The 19,933-nt window shown below is 39.4% G+C and overlaps 1 protein-coding gene across 1 annotated transcript in view; it reads left to right on the plus strand.

The window, feature by feature from the left end:
- The window catches only part of TTLL5 (tubulin tyrosine ligase like 5), a 308,822-nt gene that overhangs the window by 215,486 nt on the left and 73,403 nt on the right, over nt 1-19,933 (plus strand). The window contains exon 30 of the mRNA XM_023511518.1: nt 10,929-11,124. Within this exon, the coding sequence (XP_023367286.1) occupies nt 10,929-11,124 (196 nt within the window). The remainder of the gene's footprint in view (nt 1-10,928; nt 11,125-19,933) is intronic.

The following is a 19,933-nucleotide window of genomic DNA, read 5'->3' on the forward strand; positions in this document are numbered from 1 at the left end:
AACCCGCCACCTTGGGTGTACATGGCTGGCGCCTTAGCCACTTGAGCCAGAGGCGCTGAGCCCATCTTCATTCTTTCAAAAGCACATTTTGGCTTGTGGTTATCTTTCAAAAAAAAACTTTAGAACAATTTTTGCGAAACCATGGGTAAGTCAAAACTTTAAAATAATAGTGTTATTTTTTAACATGAGTTCCATCATGGGACCAATGCAGTGAAGACAGCTCAAAACATCAACAAAGTGTTTGGAAAGATGTGGCTAAGGCATGCACAGTACATAGGTGGTTTGAGAAGTTCCATTCTGGTGATTTTAATCTTGAAAATCAGCCACCTGGGCAACCTGAAAGCAAGGTGGATAGTGATACGCTGAAAGCTGTAGTGGAAGTGAATCCATCTCAACCTACGTGTGAATTAGCACCAAAGTATGACGGTACTATGCCAATAATATTGGACCATTGGAAATGAATCGGCAAGGTGAAGAAGCTGGATAGATGGGTTCTACATGAATTAAACGAATGTCATCAGAGACATCATCTCCAAGCATGCCTTTCTTTGCTGTCTTGACATAAAAGTGAACCAATTCTATACTGTATTGTTATGTGTGAAGAAAGGCAAATTCTTTTTGACAATCACAAGTGGTCAGCACAATGGTTGGCAAACGCAGTCCAAAACCAAAAGATTCATCAAAAAGCTAATGGTGTTTATTTGGTGGTCCAGCACTGGTGTTATGTTATCCAATACAGCTTCATGAAACCTAGTCAGTCAGTTGCAGTGGATGTCTACTGCAACCGTGGGTCTGCATGAGGATGCTTGCGATAAAGCAGCCAAGTTTGGTCCATAGACACAAGCAATGCTCTTGTAAGACAACACTGTGCACAAACAACGCTGCTCAGACTCCAGAAGCTGGACTTGGAAACTCTCATCCCACCATATTCACCGGTCCTCGCACCAACTGACTGCCACTTCTCCCAGACTTTGGACCATTTCTTACAAGGAAAAGTATTCAGTTCTCAACAAGTCATGGAAAATATCATTGCCACTTGCTCTCCAGGCTTCATTGCTGCTGGCATATGCAAGCTACTGTGAAGATGGCAAAACTATGTCAGTAGCTTAGGCACATACTATTATTAATTGTGCTGCTTTTTGTTTGAGATGTAATAATCTAAACTTTTGGTTTAGAATCGGACATTTCATATTTAATGATGTAATATATTTTAAATGATCTGTAGTTCTTAGAAGCCTGTTAATGGACCCGGGGGTGGTGGGAGGTTAGGATGAGGGAGATCCTCAAGACTTTTTGAAGACGCCAGTAAAAGCAAAACCATTTTTATAGTAATATTAAGATGTTCTTTGCTTTTCCCACTGCATTTATATTTGCACTGATGGTACAAAAACAATGGTGGGTTTATAAAACTGCTCATGCCTTAGCGTAAATCATGGCAGTAGCACCAAATTATAGTAGTAATCATTGCATTCTTTACCACCATTGTATTTGCACTTCAAAGAGAAATGCCAGTGCTACTTAAAAGTATTCTTCAATAAGCAGTAATAATTATTTTATTAAATCTTAACCGTGTGTGTATCTTCTTAATATTCCATCTGACAAAATAGGGTGTATGCATAAAGAACGTCTGCATACTCTATGGGAGTGTCCCAGGAAATGGTCTTGTGACTGCACTACAATCTGAACTAGCCACTTTTTTTTTGAAACAAAAAAGAATTTTTACTTAAAAGAACATCTGATAGGCAAACTAGGATTATTCCAACTTGAAAATTAGGCACACATTTTCTCAAAAATAAATAGTGAAAAAAACTGCTCACTTCAAAGACTATAACTGACAGTATTTGTGGTCCATAGTAAAAGTCTAGCTTTCCAGGAAAACTTAGGCTTTTAGAAAACTATTTACCACTCTGAGTTTGAGAGCTTTCTAACACTTAAAGACTTTTCTGACAAGATGGTCGGTGATATGAGTGACAGTGAGTTTTCTTAATATTGTATAATGAAATGTGTCAACATTTGGAAGGTCTGCATAACTCTGTGAACCAGAATATTTCTAAAGCTCAATGGTTAATGTTACAAAATCTTAAGTGGATAAAAGATCCATATGAAAATTTCCTTGATTTGGTTTCAGATTGTACTTTGCAACTAACCCCGAGACTACTACTTACTGAGTTTGAATGAAGAATAAAGAAGAATGCCCACAATTTCTCTGAAAAGGACTCCTGTCAGTCTCCTGCTTGGCCTCCAACCTTTAGTGTGAAAGAGTAGGTAGATGTGTGCAAACTGAGCCTCTGTGGCTGGGATGCCAGCGATTCTGACACAGTTGTCATACCAATAGACACATCAACGTTAAAAGTTTATCAGAAGTTTAGCTGGTTGTATCTTACACCCATCTCTGGAAGATTCTTCCTCTTCTCAGGCATCTGTCCCAAATAGAAAGTTTTTCCTTTCCTGGGAAGATCTTACCACTTTTATGTCCTCAGCATTTTGTTGGATTTTAAATAAGTATTATTTAGTAGCTTATCCAGCTTGGGGTTTTGTTTGATTGATTGGTTGGTTGGTTGGTTAAGGTAGCAGTGACAGTCTGTTGAAACAGTCTCAGAAGTGGGAATCCAGCAGACACTTTTAGATATTTGTACTTGCGAGTGTTGGCTTTGATTTGACTACCAGAGAATATTCATGATGGAGAATCAGGGAGCTGTATTAAAATAGAAAGGGTTCTATTTCATTGTTTCTAGAAATAGAGGTTAAGAGCCTCCTTTGGGATCACCAGGGTTTGTCATTAACAGAGTCCCAGCAGCCTGTCCAGCTCACTCTCCTTGCCCCTTGAGCACCTTCTCTAGCATTAAGTCCTTGGGGGAGGAGGGAGGGAAGCCACTACATATATATGAATGGAAGCCAGGTTGAAAGGCATTGGGAAAACATAGGACAGGAAATCATCAGCTTAAACATACAGACCTTTCTCTGAGATCACCAATGAAGAAAAGAAGGCAGGATGAAGGCTTCCTGCCAAGGAATCACACTTTCAGTCTCTGCAGTGATCATCTGTGATGGAGGGTTAAGAAGTAGGTCTGAACAGAAAACTGAGTGCTTAAAAAGGTGGATGTAGGTTCCCTCTTCCCACCTTCACTATCTAGTAAAGGTATTTTCATCTCTCCCCAGCTAAACTGTCATAGTCTTCAGCATAGAGCAGTTGTAGTACAATTACCATAACCTGGCTCGGCGCCTATAGCTCAACCGGCTAAGGCGCCAGCCACGTACACCTAAGGTGGCGGGTTCGAATCCCCAGCCCGGACCCGCCAAACAACAATGACAGCTGCAACCAAAAAATAGCCGGGCGCTGTGGCGGGCGCCTGTGGTCCCAGCTACTTGGGAGGCGGAGGCAGGAGAGTCGCTTGAGCCCAGGAGTTAAAGGTTGCTGTGAGCTGTAATGCCACGGCACTCTGCCCAGGGGGACAGCTTGAGGCTCTGTCTCAAAAAAAAAAAAAAAAAAAAATTACCATAACCTTTTGGATGTCACGCAGTAGGACTTTTCTTTTTGGTGGAGCTCTTCTGATTTCACAAATAATGTTTTATTGAAAGTTCTATTAGGCTAACTTTGCAGCACAGAGTACTCTGCTGGAAAACTGATAAGTTTATGTTTTCTGTATACTACCTCAAAAAACTTAGAGCTCTGGCAGCACTGAAATGAAATCACATGGCAGGGGAAAGAATAGTGATAACAGTAGTATTAGTGGTGGTAATCCATTTTTGGAGCCCTTCCCACGTGCCAGTACTTTCACTTGTGTTAATGCTCTGATTCGCACAACAGCCCTATGAGATAGGTACTATTATGTACCTCTATTTTACAGATGAGAAAAGTATATGAATAATAACGTCACAGAAAAGAAAGATGTAGTAAGGGTCAGAGTGGATTCTTCCCTGCTGACCCTCCCCTCATCCATTTGGTCTTTGTGAATATTCCAGCTCCCCCAAGAAGCATTCATATTGGGACACACACTATTCATTCCATGCAGTCACTCTAGTTTTGTTCTTGGGAATATTTCCCAAAGCTGGGGAGAGCTCTACCACGTTACCATGCCTCTCTAATCACACAGCTTCCTTATCCTGGCCAGCACTGCCTTGTACAGCATATAAGAATGAGGGTCCTGGAGGATTTGTAGCACTTACTATGTGCCAGGACTACTGTTTGTGATGGAGAATTTATAGACAAGGAAAACATAGGCTCTGGTGTTCTTAAATATCTGTGCATTCTATAAAGTGCCATTGATGTGGATGGGTATTCTTTCTTGTTAATAGTGAGGTTCTCCCCAGAAAGCACTTCCTTCATGACCTTATCATGTTTCACATAGAAGTAGCATTGCTATTTTGTGTAGCAAAATTTGCTAGTACAAGACTGGATTTCTATATATTTAATACCCTTAAGCACCACCTATTTAATATCAATAATAACCCTACCCCCTATCATTGTGACAATTGAAAGCATACCCAAATAAATAGTCATCCACTATCTAGAGGGGCACAGCATCTCTGTACATGGTAGCTCCTGTTTCGCTGAGATTGAGTGAAGGAAGCTGGGATTGGGACCAGCAGAAGCACACTGTGTGTCCAGGTGTCACAGTCCTCTGCCTCACCCCTGCCCTGCATTCTTGTGACATCATAGCATTCTCAGGAAATCTTGATACTGAAAGTGTATCTTATGGAGAGTGCAGCTTCCTCTGCAGGAGATTTTGCTTTACACTTTCTGTATTCCCTCCAAGTTCCCTAAAAGCAATATCCATTTGGTGGGACAGATATTAAAGCAGAAGAAAAGTATAGCCCTTTAATGTACATTGGCTAGAGGTTGCAGGTGTGCTGCAGGAAGGACAGTTATAGAGAAAAACATTTCATCCTGCAGTGCTGCCATGTAATTAGAAAGTAAGAGGAGCTTATAAATGCATGGGTTAAGAAGAGAATGTAGTATTTAGAAAGACTCCCCATATTGTTACCTGTTAGCTACATACACTGTGAAGGCAAAATACAGTGAATTAAATGTTAAACACAGATCATTCCCACAGCTAGCTCTTGGCTTTATATACCCTGTTCTAGAAAGAATGTAAAACTATTAGATGATATTTACAGAGTATGTGTATAATATTATATTTTAATATTGAGCAAAGAATAATTCTAAATTTTAAGGCCAGGTGCTGTGGCTCATGCTTGTAATCCTAACACTCTAGGAGCCCCAAGTAGGTGAATTGACTGAGCTTTAAGGTTCAAGACCAGCCAGAGCTAAAGCAAGGCACCATCTCTAAAAAATAGCTGAGTGTCGTGGTAGGTGCCAGTAGTCCTAGCTACTAGGGAGGCTGAGGCAAGAGGATCGCTTGAGCCCAAGAGTTTGAAGTTGCTGTGAGCTGTGACACCATGGCACTCTACCACAAGTGAGACTCTGTCTCAAAAAGAAAAAGCCACAAAATTTTCAAAGGATTAAATCTCAAAATTTTGGTAGGAGTAGAAAATGTATTAATATAATAGAATTAATTGAGGTTTGAGAATAGGGTGGAAATTTGAATGGAAATGGAAACTAATTAGATGCCATAGATGCTGTAGAAAAGAATATTTCGATACGCGTGGTATAAACTTAGGCACCAGGAATCAGGGAAAGCCCATGTTATAGTACACCTGGCATACTACAGACCCCAAAGCCTTGTGCTTTAAGTGTGAGATACCATGGCCTGAATAACACCCGCTATAATTCAAAGCAAGTAAGTTTCTCATGGCACTTACTACATTACACAGCTGAGCATTCCTGCCCCCACCCAGTGTTGCACTATAAAAATTCCTGCTCTTTACTAAAAGCCTCTACTTGCTTGAGAAACTTCCTTTTGTGATTTGGAGACTGGGCTTATGTTACTGATGAGATTAAAAACAGATTTCATTATAAAACTTTATGATGGTCCAGCCTGTTCAATATGTATACAGTTGGAAGAACACATCTCTTCTCATCCAGAGCCCCTTATTTGATTTTTTTTCCTGCCCATTGCCCTACCCCTTATACATTCATAGACCCATCTCATGTTCACACACCTGAGATCTTGCCCACGATCATCCCAAATGAGGGAACCTGGTATAGACTTGGATTTCTGATATAGAGCATGAAGGCATTAAATTGAATGCCTCCTGGGGATATTTGTCACTAAAATAGCTGTTAGCAAATAAAATCAATCTATAGCCAGTGAGATGAACTATGTAAGCTTCATCATTATATAAGTCTTCTAATATCTGTCCTCTCAGTCCAGAAGCTTCTATAACCAGAAAACCAAGAACAGAAGCACAGTCAGTATTGATCAATTTCTTACTTTTGGTCCAGTTTTAATAATAGTTTTATTCTGGATTCAAAGCAGTTCCTATCCTAATTGGTGTGGAATTTTTAAGGTTATTCAGCCAAGGCAGCTCCTGTTTTGTGTTCCTTCCTGTCCATTCCTTTTGTGTTCTTTGATCAGCCCACCCCTGCCTTGCCCCTCTTCCCCCTTCTGCTTGCAGCTCACTCAGTTCCTTTAGTTGTTCAGCCCATTTGGGGTGTGTTATCTTCAGTAAGCTTATTCCCTTACTAATGAGAAAAGAGATAATAGATCCTCTGGCTCTCCCTTTCCAAACTGTGTAATCCTATTTTATTCTCACTCATCACCCTACGTTGTGAATAATGTTAACAGCTTATTAATGTACTGAGGTACTTATTTATATTCAATCAGCACTCACCACATTTCTCTATATCTCTGAGAGCCCCTTGGGAAAGGATGTCTTTTCAACTTTCTAATAGCATGCACATTGAAGCATTTCAAGAGGGATCACTGAAGATCAAATGTCCTTCTCAAAAAAAGTTAGCAAATAAGCTCTGAGCTTTCTGGTACTGTTCTCCAAGATTAGCTGATAGTGTGTAATTGAACATGTGAACTGAGGGAGCCAAACTGTGGGAGGAGATGAGCAAGGGATGTGACATAGCAGAGGTGAGATTACGTTGTGGAAGACCTTTTATCCATGGACTTCAGAGTGAATTTCACAGACTTACTCTTAATTAGGGTTTTGGAGATCTCTTTATTCGAGAAAGATTGAGAAACCAAAGCAGAGGCCTGAAAATGACCAGGTTACGAGGGAGGTCACATCCAAGAGAGAAAGGAGCCTGGATTTCTGAGCTCAGCAAACATTTCACTTTGCTCCCTCCCCTGGTGCTATGGTGGGTCCTCGGGACCCAGGCTATCAATAACCAGGTGGCCTATAAGTGGGGACTCAGGAGGATCTGCAAACCCAAGGTTTCTAACCTCTGTCATTGAAATGACCATTCATGCCAAAGGAAAGAATAACACCAAACATCTTTCCAAAAGAAACGTATTAGTTTGCATTCCCACCAGCAGTGTAGAAGTGTTCGTTTTTCTCCACATCCACGCCAACATCTCTGGTTTTGGGCTTTTGTGATGTGAGCTAATCTTACTGGAGTTAGATGATATCTCAAAGTAGTTTTGATTTCCATTTCTCTGATGATTAAGGATGATGAGCATTTTTTCACATGTCTGTAGGCCATGCGCCTGTCTTCTTCAAGTCCCTTGCCCACCCTGAGTTGGGATCACTTGTTCTTTTCTTGGTAATATATTTGAGTTCTCTGTGGATTCTGGTTATTAAACCTTTGTTGGAGACATAACCTGCAAATATCTTCTCCCATTCTGAGGGTTGTCTGCTTACTTTACTTACTGTGTTCTTGACTGTGCAGAAGCTTTTTAGTTTGATCAGGTCCCAGTGAAGTAGTTTTGATGTTGCTTCAGTTGCCCAGGGTGGGGAGGGGGGAGGTCCTCCTCATAAAATATTCATTCTGGCCAATTTCTTCAAGAGTTTTCCCTGAACTTTCTTCTAGTATTTTTATAGTTTCATGTCTTAAGTGTAAATCTTTAATCCAGTGAGAGTCTGTCTTAGTTAATGGTGAAAGATGTGGGTCTAGTTTCAGTCTTCTACAGGTCGCCAGCCAGTTCACCCAGCACCATCTGTTAAATAGGGAATCTTTTCCCCACTGAATGTTTTTAATTGACTTGTCAAAGATCAAAGAACAATAAGTAGCTGGGTTCATTTCTTGGTTCTCCATTCTGTTCCATACATCTACCTCTCTATTTTTGTGCCAGTACCATGCTGTTTTGATCACTACCAATTTATAGTATAGTCTGAGGTCTGGTAGCTTAATTCCTCCTGCTTTGTTTCCTGCCATTCGATCCTGTAAATCCTCTACTAAGTATATATCCAGAAGACCAAAAATCACATTATAACAAAGATATATGTACCAGAATGTTTATTGCTGCCCAATTCATAATTGCTAAGTCATAGAAGAAGCCCAGTGCCCATCAACCCATGAATGGATCAATAAATTGTAGTATATGTACACCATGGAATATTATGCAGACTTAAAGAAAGATGGAGACCTTACCTCTTACATATTTACATGGATGGACCTGGAACATATTCTTCTTTGCAAAGTATCTCAAGAATGGAAGAAAAAGTATCCAATGTACTCAGTCTTACTATGAAACCAATTTATAGTTTTCTTATGAAAGCTATAACCCAATTTTAGCCCAAGAAGAAGGGGAAAGGAGAAAGGGAAAGGAGGGGATGGGGGGCGGATGGGTGGAGGGAAGGTAACTGGTGAGACCACACCTACGATGCATTTTACATGTGGGTACATGTGAAATTTACTAGGTATAGAATATAAATGTCTTAACACAATAACTAAGAAAATGCCGTGAAGGCTATGTTAACCAGTTTGATGAAAACATTTCAAATTGTATATAAAACCAGCACATTGTCCCCCATGCTTGCATTAATGTACACAGCTATGATTTAAAAAAAAAAAAAAAAAGAAAGAGTAATACCATGATTTAAATCAGTATGAATACTTCTCTCAAATTAGATACTGTTTCATTTTTCTAAGCCCGTTAACCAGGGTTTGGGACAAGGTGGTTCACTCTAAGAGTGTTTGTAATGTTTCTTCTGTGTACAGTTTTCTTGCCACTGTACTTCAAAGGGAAAAATATAGAGAGAGTAATTAAAGAAGGTCCAGAGAAGAGCAACCCAAGTTTTTAAGGAGGCCAGGCACAGTGGCTAATTCCTTTAATCCAAGCACTCTGGGAGGCCAGTGTGGGTGGATTGCTTAAGCTCAGGAGTTTGAGACCAGTCTAAGCAAAAGTGAGACCCTGCCTATATTAAAAATAGAAAAACTAACCAGGCATTGTGGTGGGCGCCTGTAGTCCCAGCTACTCAGGAGGCTGAGGCAAGAGGGTCACTTGAACCCAGCAGTTTGTGGTTGCTATGAGCTATGACGCCATGGCACTCTACCCAGGGTGACAGAGTGAGTCTCTGTCTCAAAAAAACAAAAACAAAAAGTGTTAAGGAGATAGAAGCTAGCTAAGACTGTTCTCAAAATACATAGGGACGTTAAGAAAAAACTATATTAAAATACATGCAACAAAACTTACCATTTTAATTGTACAATTCAGTGGCATTCAGTATGTTCACACTGTTGTACACCTTGTCACCACCATCCATCTGCAGAACTTCATCATCCCAAGCTGATGCTCTGTCCTCATTAAACAGTGACTTCCCCCCATTCCTAGCCCTTGTCAACCACCACTCTACTTTCTGTCTCTAAAATGTGCCTTTTCTAAGTACCTCATATAAATAGACTCATATTTTTCCTTTTGTGACTCATTTCACTTAGCATAATGTCTTTAAGGTTCTGTACATATGCTGAGGAATATGTCAGAATTTAATTTCCTTTTAAGGCTGAGTATTATTTCATTGTAGATGACACACTTTGTCTATTCCTGGTGCCGGGCTTCCATTCATCTATTGATGGACATTCAGCCTATCGTGAATAATGCTACAGTGAACACTAGTGTATATAGTTAACTGTTTTGATTTCAGTCATTTTGGTGTATATCTCTAAGTGCAATTACCAGGTCATTTGGAAATTCCATGTTTAACATTTTGAGGAACCACCAGTGTTTGCCATAGCAGCTATACCACTTTACAGTCCCACCAGCCACAAGGGTCCAGTTTTCCAACATCTTGCCACAGTACTTGTTATTTTCCAGGATTTTGATTTTATTTAATATCGGCCATCCTAATGGGTGTGAATTGTATAAATGGTGACCTTTCTACCTTGCCTGCAATGGGAGAATATAGGAGCTGGTAGTTATGGAGACTTCTACTTGCATGTACACAGACATGGTCACCAAAATCTAGAATTTAAGAAGCTAGGTAAAGAAAATAAAGTATTTAACAAACAGCATTAGCAAAGGCCAGAAAGACCCTTCACCAGCCTGATTGTCAGCCTGCATGGGGACCATATTGAGGTAAGTTTAGAATAATGAAAAAAAGTATTTTCTCACACCAATTATGTTACCCAATGATGAGGACATAAGCTCCAATAAAAATAGCTACTAAAAATAATTTAGAAACTTCAGTAATGGGTAGTTAAGAAAAACCAAGAACTCTATGTAATTTACCCCTTTGCTTTTGAAGTGGTGTTAGAAAAGATGATTGTGCCTCTTTTTCTCACCTTACATTAGCCTATCAGCATTTGAAGCTCTGTAGATTCTTCTTGGAGGTCCTTATGTCAATCACAGGGCAATGAAATAGCCATTTCAGTTATCTAACTTTCAGCAAATATTTATTGTACATTGACCATGTGCTACACCTCATGAGAAGCACTAGGACACGAATGGAGTACAAAGCAATGTCCTTGTCCTCATGGAGCTATAGTTTAGTGGGAATTCAGCTAATTTATTACAGAAATAGATTTGTGATTTCAGATTATGGTTCTATAAAGGAAAAACCACCTGAGACATTTCTCTCCTTTCCTTTAAATTATTCCTACAGCAACTCAAAGAAATCCTGCTTTCTTTTCTCTTCAGGAGCCTCCAAACAGGTGGCTTTGCCTGGGAGGGAGAGGTAGAGAACAACGCATACAGCAAGGCTACGGGGGTTGTCCCCCAGCACAAGTATCACCCCACAGCAGGCAGTTACCAACTCCATTTTGCCCTGCAGCAGCTTGAACAACAGAAACTTCAGTCCCGGCAGCTTCTGGATCAGAGTCGAGCCCGGCACCAGGTAATTCAAGATAAGGCTTTTCCATGTGCTATTATCTTCCTGCTACTGGTGAAAAACAAATAAATAAGATGAATGAATGAGAAATGTAGGATTCGTTTTCCAAAAGTTTACCAGCATCACTCTGGCTTAGATGGTTCACAGGGAGTCTGCTGTTAGTACTATCAGGGAGGAACAGGTGGTGCTGAGCCAGTGTTTGACATGCCTGGGTCCTTCATTTGAGTGTTTCTCTACAAAATCTCTGTTGTACTATTTACCCTTTGTGTTTTGTAATCTTAGTTTAGAAACCTCCCGTAGGGTCTTATTCCCAGATCACCCAAAACTAGAATTTTAAGCATCTTTTACTTCTAAATCTTCTACTTTCTTACTATAAAACCTTGATAGATTTGGTATACATAAGTAAATATTAATCCATCATGATCTATCAAGATTTTTTTTTTATGGGATAGAGTCTTACTTTGTTGCCCTTGGTAGAGTGCTGTGGTGTCATAGCTCACAGCAACCTCAAACTCTTGGACTTAAGCAATTCTCTTGCCTCAGCCTCCCGAGTAGTTGGGACTACAGACGTCTGCCACAATGCCTAGCTATTTTTATAGATGAGGGTCTCACTCTAGCTCAGTCTGGTCTGGAACTCCTGAGCTTAGGCAGTCCACCCCCTTCAGCCTCCCAGAGTGCTAGGATTACAGGTATGAGCTGCTGTGCCAGGCCTATCAAGATTTTCAAGGAATGAAGAAGTTGTTAAGTTTTTCTTAGAGGAAGTGGTCCTAAGTTAGGTTGCTAACTGTCTTCTGTAAATAACAGCTGTTTATTCAACAAATGTTTATTGCATGTCCATTGTGTGCTAGGCACTATTTTATACTTAACTCCTGAATATATACAGAACTCCTGAATATATGTGTGAGGGAGCTAAAAAAGTATATTGCCCTACCCTATCAGTGTGATGCCAAGTACAGGGAAGGAATGACCTCAGAAAAACATCATGCCGCAGAGTGTTAAATTTTTGTTGGTGAGTTAGAATTGTCATTTGAATCAGTTACCATGTTCTGTAGTAGGGTTGTTCCACTGAACTGTACTGATTCTATGAGCTTCTCTGATACTTGGTTATACGAAGAAATACTTGATTCTCCTGTCACTTCTTTCTTGTAGAAATATCGTACATAATGTGCATCAGTTTGTGCAAGATTCATATTCACTCAAAGATTAAGGACTTATCTCCCAAAGGTTTTTTCCCACTAAATGAAACCATTTTATTATATATCTTTTCAACTGCCATCCATAATAAATAAAATGTGATCTTTTTATTTCAACATAGTTCATCATTTGATCGTCCTTATCTGTGGTAGTGTACTCTGTACATCATATTAATTTGTTGTAATTGAGAAATTGTAAGTGTAGGCATGTGTGAAGTAGTTCTTTGGCCCATTTTTACTGAGAAAAAATCCAGACTTCTTAATAAGAAGGTAGATTTGGTATACGTAAATAAATATTAATCCTTCACTATGCTTAATCTAGGAAGCATAGAATATATAGAGCAACTCATTTTAATCACCACACTGCCCTTTGTCATGTGGAAATTGACTCATTTAGAAAATATTGAAATAGTAGAAGCATTTAAAATGCCGGTTTGCATTTTCACAGTTGCAGATGCAAATATGTATCTTGGTTTTTTTTAATCTGTACAAATTTCTTAAAGCTTTTTAAACTTCTGAACTCCCTGTCAGTCAGGGAGAATGCCAACTTAATCAGATGTTGGATAGTCTAAACATCACTATATTTCCATTACTTATTTCCCTTATGTTGGTATTCTCTGTGGCTCTAATAGACAGTAACTTTTAAACATGCTAAATTTAAGGTCTTAAAATGGTGGATAATTTTAAAAATGGAGGTTTTTGAAGAGTATTAAAGTTTTAGGGAAGGAGAGAAAGTTTTGCTGATTTTCATTTTTAGCTGCTTCATTTTGAAGTCCTTCTCATACTTTTGATTAGCTTCCAGCAACTCACATTCCTTTGAAAATTCAGAGTACTGTACTGCTACTCTTGTGTGGATTTTTTTTTCACTGAGGATTATACTGGTTTAGTTTCGCTGAATTATGAAGTATATGGAAAATATGTTTTTTAGAATCTGTCAGAATATCTGTTTTAGGGAGAAGGCAGAACTCCCAAGAAGGGAGTTATCTCATGTCTCCTGGAGAGGGAACAGAAAATCATTCATCATAATTTTTTATATTTATATATAAAACATTTTATTTCTTCCCTCTGTTCTTCTAAGCCACAACTGATTTGGGTAAAAATAAATAAGGGTTAAGTTCTGAGACTGTTGGGGAAAACTAAAAAAGCTAAATTCTGTTAGCTTGAAGAATTTATAACTAATAAAATCACAAATAAGATATTAAACATTCTAACGTGGCTCAGTGCCTGTGGCTCAAGCAGCTAAGGTGCCAGCCACATACACCTAAGGTGGCGGGTTCAAATCCAGCCCAGACCCCCCAAACAACAATAATGGCTGTAACCAAAAAATGGCCGGGCGTTGTGGCGGGCACCTGTGGTCCCAGCTACTTGGGAGGCGGAGGCAGGAGACTCGCTTGAGCCCAGGAGTTGGAGGTTGCTGTGAGCAGTGAAGCCATAGCACTCTACCCAGGGGAACAGCTTGAGGCCCTGTCTCAAAAAAATAAATAAATAAATAAATAAATAAAAAACATTCTAACATCCAGAAAACATAGGAACTTAGAACACTTTATTTCAGAGGGAATTTAGCAAAAGTTCTACAGCAAAAGTGAAGTCCTACTAGATTTTAAGTTTTTGTTTTTAGGTTAGCTGTGCTAGATCTGACCATTAAAATTATCACCAAATTGTTAATTAAAGCATGGTTTGCATTCTCAGTATGTCTTGTGCTTCTGTCCTTGGGTTAAACCTTTCAAAAAAAGATGGTACTTCTCTAGTGAACTCCTTGCACTTTGGGTTCATTTTTCTAAAGTGTAGGTAGCCATTGGTGTAACTAACAATTTGGTTAACTTCCTGTTTAAGAGCAGTGAGTAGAATGGTAATGTGATTTACCTAGTATTCATCCACAAGAGAGGCCTGTTTATGGAATAGGATTTTAAAGGAGGCCTTACATTTGTATTATAGTGTATTAGTTACGTTCATGAACAGTACCTTTCACAGTGACCTCCTACTATGTTTGGAGAAAGGTCATGCAGCCTTTCTCAATACATGCAGAGGAAGTTCTCCATTAAACAGCTTATTGAAGGTGTTAATTTCGGATTAAACTCTGATTCAGGATGTGAATTTGGAAATGGCTGTCACTTACCATTCATCAGAATGAGTTTGGTCTTTATCTCTAGTGTTACACTCATAAACCAAGAAATTGTCTTGCACTGAATCCACTCCAGACTGATCTATAACATGAGAGCAGTAGAGAAAAGTCACCCAGAGTCATTGGCAGAGGTTTCCATAGAAAATTGGTGTTACCCAATCCATTTAACAGCACAATAAGCAAAATAAGACAAAATTGAAACTAGGAGCTTTTTACACTGATGTTTAAATTCAGCAGTGTGAAAAACATCTTAAGTCATAGTGGGGGTTGACAGACTTTTTCTGTAAATAGCCAAATACTGAATATTTTAGGCTTTTCTTGCCACAGGGTCTCAACTTTGCCATAGTAGCATAGAAACAGTCATAGACAATGTGTAAATGAAAGAGTGTGACTGTCTTCCAATAAAACTTTATTTAAGGCCCGGCGCCTGTGGCTCAAGTGGCTAAGGCGCCAGCCACATACACCTAAGGAGGCGGGTTCCAATCCAGTCTGGGCCCGCTAAAACAACAGTGATGGCTGCAACCAAAAAATAGCCAGGCATTGTGGCAGGTGCCTTCATCCCAGCTACTTGGGAGGCTGAGTCAGGAGACTCACTTGAGCCCAGGAGTGGGAGGTTGCTGTGAGTTGTGATACCACGGCACTCTACCCAGGGGGACAGCTTGAGGCTCTGTCTCCCGCCCCCAAAAAAACTTTATTTAACAGGCAGCTTGCTGGATTTGGCCTGCAGGTCCTAATTTGCAGGCCCCTAGTCTAGAGCAGTAGAACCATTTAAAGGATTCCCCATTTCTGATTTGTTAGGTTTAGAGTGGGGCTCAATTATTTCCGTTTCAAAGAAGTTCCCGCATGATGTTAATGCTACCTTCTGGTGACCACATTTTGAGTACCAGCGATCTAGAGGGAAAGATTAAAAATGTCTCTTCTTGCTTATTTGTTTTCTGTTCTTTCAAAGGGAGAAGGGATATATTAAAAGATAGTGTTGCCCTTACAAAATCTCAGGCAATGGTTTTTTATAGGAACTTTGTTGCCATCTTTTTCACCCCATCTACCACAATCTCCTCATGAATAAGTTATCAGAATACCTCCTTATTCATTCTTATCAGGGTACATTCTGCTCAGCAGTCACTGTTCCTGGGATGCAAGTGTTTGGAAGGCAAGAGATAAATAATGGGACACATTCTTCCCTCTTTGTTTTAATAATAATGGTCACCACTTAAACATTTGCTGCTTGTGTTCCAGCATTATTCCAGGTAGTCTGTATAGGTTAACTCATTTAAAAGGTGTTTCGGGATGGTTGGGGTCATTACAGCATCTCGATAGTTGGGGATAGTAAAGTGAATCCGAGTGGTATACCCAGATGTGTGTCTTCTCTCTAGTTTCCCTCCATGCTTCTCATTTCCTTGTCATCCTGGCTTCCTGCCCTTGAAGGAGAAGGCATAAAACTTTTCTTTCAGCTGAGTCGGGGGACTGTCTCAGGCAACAGTGACTACTGGTGACATCAGCATGAGTAGCTCTCCTTGCTGGGGTCTATGAGGAGTGCTACCCCAGCAGTGAGGCCTGACTGACCTGATTCTAATTGCCGACATTGAGCTGATGTTATTCTTGGCGCAGAGCAGAGCGATTACTCAGTAGTTTCTGTTAAAGTGATCCTTTGTTAAACTTCTGCTCCCACCCCACTCCCCATCCCTTCCCTCCCACTCTCTACTCTGCCTCATCCAGACTGAAAAAGAGCCCAAAAAGCAGAAAAATTAAGGACATTTTGATGCTGAGGGAGAACTGCTTAAGTTTCTTTTAAGAATAATAGGAGGAAAAGGGAGGAATTTAAATCCATCTTAATTCTTCAGTGGTTCTGTTCTCTTTCCAAAGCCCTTCAGTTTTTAGTAGACTTAATTTTCAACATTAGTAAGGTACCTCAAGGTAAGGGAAAATTGAACTAAATTCCTCTCATCCTCGCACCCCATATTCTTTACTCCTTCATTCCCGCCATGCCCAAGTTTAGCAGACCACCCTAGATTCAGTAAGGCCAGCAGAGTCTATAATGTTTTATGACCAGCATTGCCGCCGGCAGCTCCACGTTCACATCATGGTGTCTTCCAGTGTACTAGTAATACCTCAAGTTCTATGTGTGATGAGGGCTTTGCTCTTGGTGTGTGTACGTGCACAACCTCACAGGTGTCAGAAGGATGCCTCTATAAACCCAATCAAGTCTTACTGTTTTGCTCCTAAAAGTTCACTGCGTATGTATAGAAAAATGTTGCTCCTCTACAGGAATGAATACTCTTTCTCCAAGCCTTCCACTGCTGTCTGTTTGTGTTGTGGGGGTGGGGAAAGAAAGAGAAATTCAGCAGGCACTAGCAATAATATGTTAGCTGCTCAGCATGGTACAAAGAGCAGGGATCTAGCTGCTTAGGAGGTGTCTTTGTGTGCCTTGGTAACTTTGTCAGAGAGAAAGGTGGGCCTGGCGGGAGGGGTGTGGCTGGAGGGGTCTGTGTGTGCCTTAATTCTGGAGCCTATTGACTTGAATGTCCTCACCTGTTACTTTGGTTTTTGTTTGTTTGTTCAGTTCCTTTGTTCTATTTTGTTTCTCCTCCTGACTTTATCAGGAATTCATACAATACTATGCTTCTAACTTTTAGTTGTGACTGATTTTCCTAGGACCATTTGATTTAGTAGATTTTGCCAAACCAAACTCTTTTCTTCTTACCTAATAAAAATACATGAAATAATACATGTAATACTACATTCAGTTGTTTTGGAAATAACCATTCTGTTAGATAATCTTTGGAACCCGATAATCCTGAGTTTAAGTCTTGGCCTTGTCCGGTCCACAAGCTAAAACAGGTTATTCAAACTTCTTTGATACTTTTCTTTATCTCTAATATAGAAATGATAATATATACCCGTGAGTTATCATAAGGATCATAATCCTTGGGATGTTGTGTCAGCAGAAGTCAAGCACCGAACCAGGCGTTTTCTTTGTTACCTCCTTACAACTTCTCTTTCATTAGCCCTAGTTTACAGATGAAAAAGCAGAACATCATTTATATAACTTTCTCAATGCCATACAAAGTAATAAATGGACTAAATGATCATGCCACTGCAGTCCAGCCCAAACAACACAGCAAGACCCTCTGCAACTAGCAAATAAAAAATAGAAAAAGTAATCATCCTGCAACGTAGGTGAAAACCAAAAAAATAAATAATAATAATAATATAGAAATTATCTCTCCAGTTATTACTTTGTCTTTTCAACCCTGTTATTGTTACTGTTTTAATTTTATTTCTATGACAGGTGTTTTTGAGAAAACTCAGGAAACATGACAGGTGTCTACAAATGTAACTACTTCAGATTGACATCTTTGATTAATTCATATTATGCTTGCCTGTTCAATACCATATAAATCTGATTCTTAGTGTATTATTACAGTATAAATTTTACTTCATTATGTTAATTCATTACTGATAGTAACATAAGTCCCCTGGGTATCATGAAGTTGTTTTCTGAGCTGCTGCTAGGAGAATGTCCTTCTGGAATATTCAAGGAAAATGGATATATAGTGAGTGCTTCCTGTGTGCCTGATGTAGTAGTATTATTTCCATTTCACTTATGAGGTAACTCATGCTCAAAGTGTTTAAGTAACTTACTCAAGGTCACACAGCCCGTCTAATTGTAGAGATAATATTCACACCAGGTCAGAAGGCTTCTAAAGCCCTTTGCCATCCTACTACCTTCCCCCAGGACAGAAGTGACTCTTTACTTTCTTTTCATTTTACATGTTTCTTATCAGTTAGATTAAGCATTCTGGCTTCACTGCTGCTATGCCGCTACACACTCTGTCGTGTGTGTGTGTGTGTGTGTGTGTGTGTGTGTGTGTGTGAAAGGGTCAATGTAATCACTTGAAATTCAGAGCTCAGCTTGGTTGTGGGTATTAAGAGGCAACTGTCAGTGTACCAGTCTTGTTTATTGTATATCATTAAAATGTGATTTCACGTAGCTACCTGGTAATCAGTTTCATTCTCTTTCCTTATTCTGTAACCTGTAGTTTATTTCTGCTTATCTATAGCCATAAGAGACTCTCACAGCAGTAACTCTGTGTGAGCTGATGAAAGACTTCATCTTTAAACATAAAGAACCCATCCATCTGAGAAACCCATCCCAGGAAAAATGCTTAATGAATATGACATTTAGGTCTGTGCAAGATATGCACAGTAGGCCAACCATATTGTGATTCGGGGCCAGATAAAATAAATTGTACATTTCAAGACAGAGACAAGTTAGATATTTATAAACTCAGAATTTAATGTTATAAGGGCAATTTAGAGATTGCCTTTAACTAATTATTTCATTTTGTAATCAGGACACATAAGAAACAGACACATTATTAGGAGACTGGGGGCCCTGATAGACAAATATTTCCTGCACTTACTAGCAAATAAAAGGTAAAAAAGATGATTAAAAATGAAACTATGAACTATCTTTTTAACCAGTTGAGCTTTCAGTCTGGGTCATTGCTTATCTTTTGAGGTTATCTATATACCTCTTTATCTAATATATGCATACACTGTCTAATTTTTAGTATAAGTAACAAAGATTTGCTTACAATTTTTTTCAACCTTTTCTTCTCTAGAAAGAGAATGATCTTGTACCAAAGCAAATTAAATCTGTCCTTTATATGAATCTGATGAAAACTGGACATATTACTAGTTCTGCTTTAGATTTGCTTTGGAAAGAAAATTTGATTTAAATAGATTTGCTTTAGGTACATTTCTTTTAAAAGGGTGTCAGCATAAAATAAATAATGAAGGCAGCAGAGTATAGTGGGGTTTAAATCAAACTCCACGGGTGTAAATCCCACCTTACTATTCAGTAGCTGTGCAGTCATGGACAAATTACTGAATGTTTTTTGTGCCTTGGTTTCTTCTTTTGTAAATGGGAATGATAAAGGGACATGCCCCATCCATGGTAAAAGCTGAATAAAAATTAGACACTCTTATTATTATGCATCACCTTTTCGTTTTGGAGGCAGAGTCTCACCCTCTTGTCCCAGGTTAGAGTGCCATGGTGTCATCTTCACTCACTACAGCCTCAAACTCCTGGGTTCAAGTGATCCTCCTGCCTTAGCTTCCTGAGTAGCTGGGACTAGAGGCGCCTGCCACCATACCCAGCTAATTTTTCTATTTTTAACAGAGACAAGGTCTTGCTCTTGCTCTTGCTCAGGCTGGTCTGGCCCTCCTGAGCTCAAATGATCCTCTGGCCTCAGCCTCCCAGAGCTCTAGGAGTGCAGGTATGAGCCACCAGGCCCAGGCTATCCTTTTTTTCACTGTGGTAAAAAACATATGACATAAATTTAACCCTCAACAATTTTTAAATATACAAAACAGTATTATTTACTATATGTACATTCTTTTATGACAGATTTCTAGAACTTCTGAACATGAATGACTAAAACTCTACACTCACTAAACAATTTTTTGTTTTCCTCGACCCCTTGCTTCTGACAAC

Source organism: Otolemur garnettii, unplaced genomic scaffold (genome assembly GCF_000181295.1).
Source record: "Otolemur garnettii isolate 467f Iridium unplaced genomic scaffold, OtoGar3 scaffold00020, whole genome shotgun sequence".
NCBI classification, from domain to species: Eukaryota; Metazoa; Chordata; class Mammalia; order Primates; family Galagidae; genus Otolemur; species Otolemur garnettii.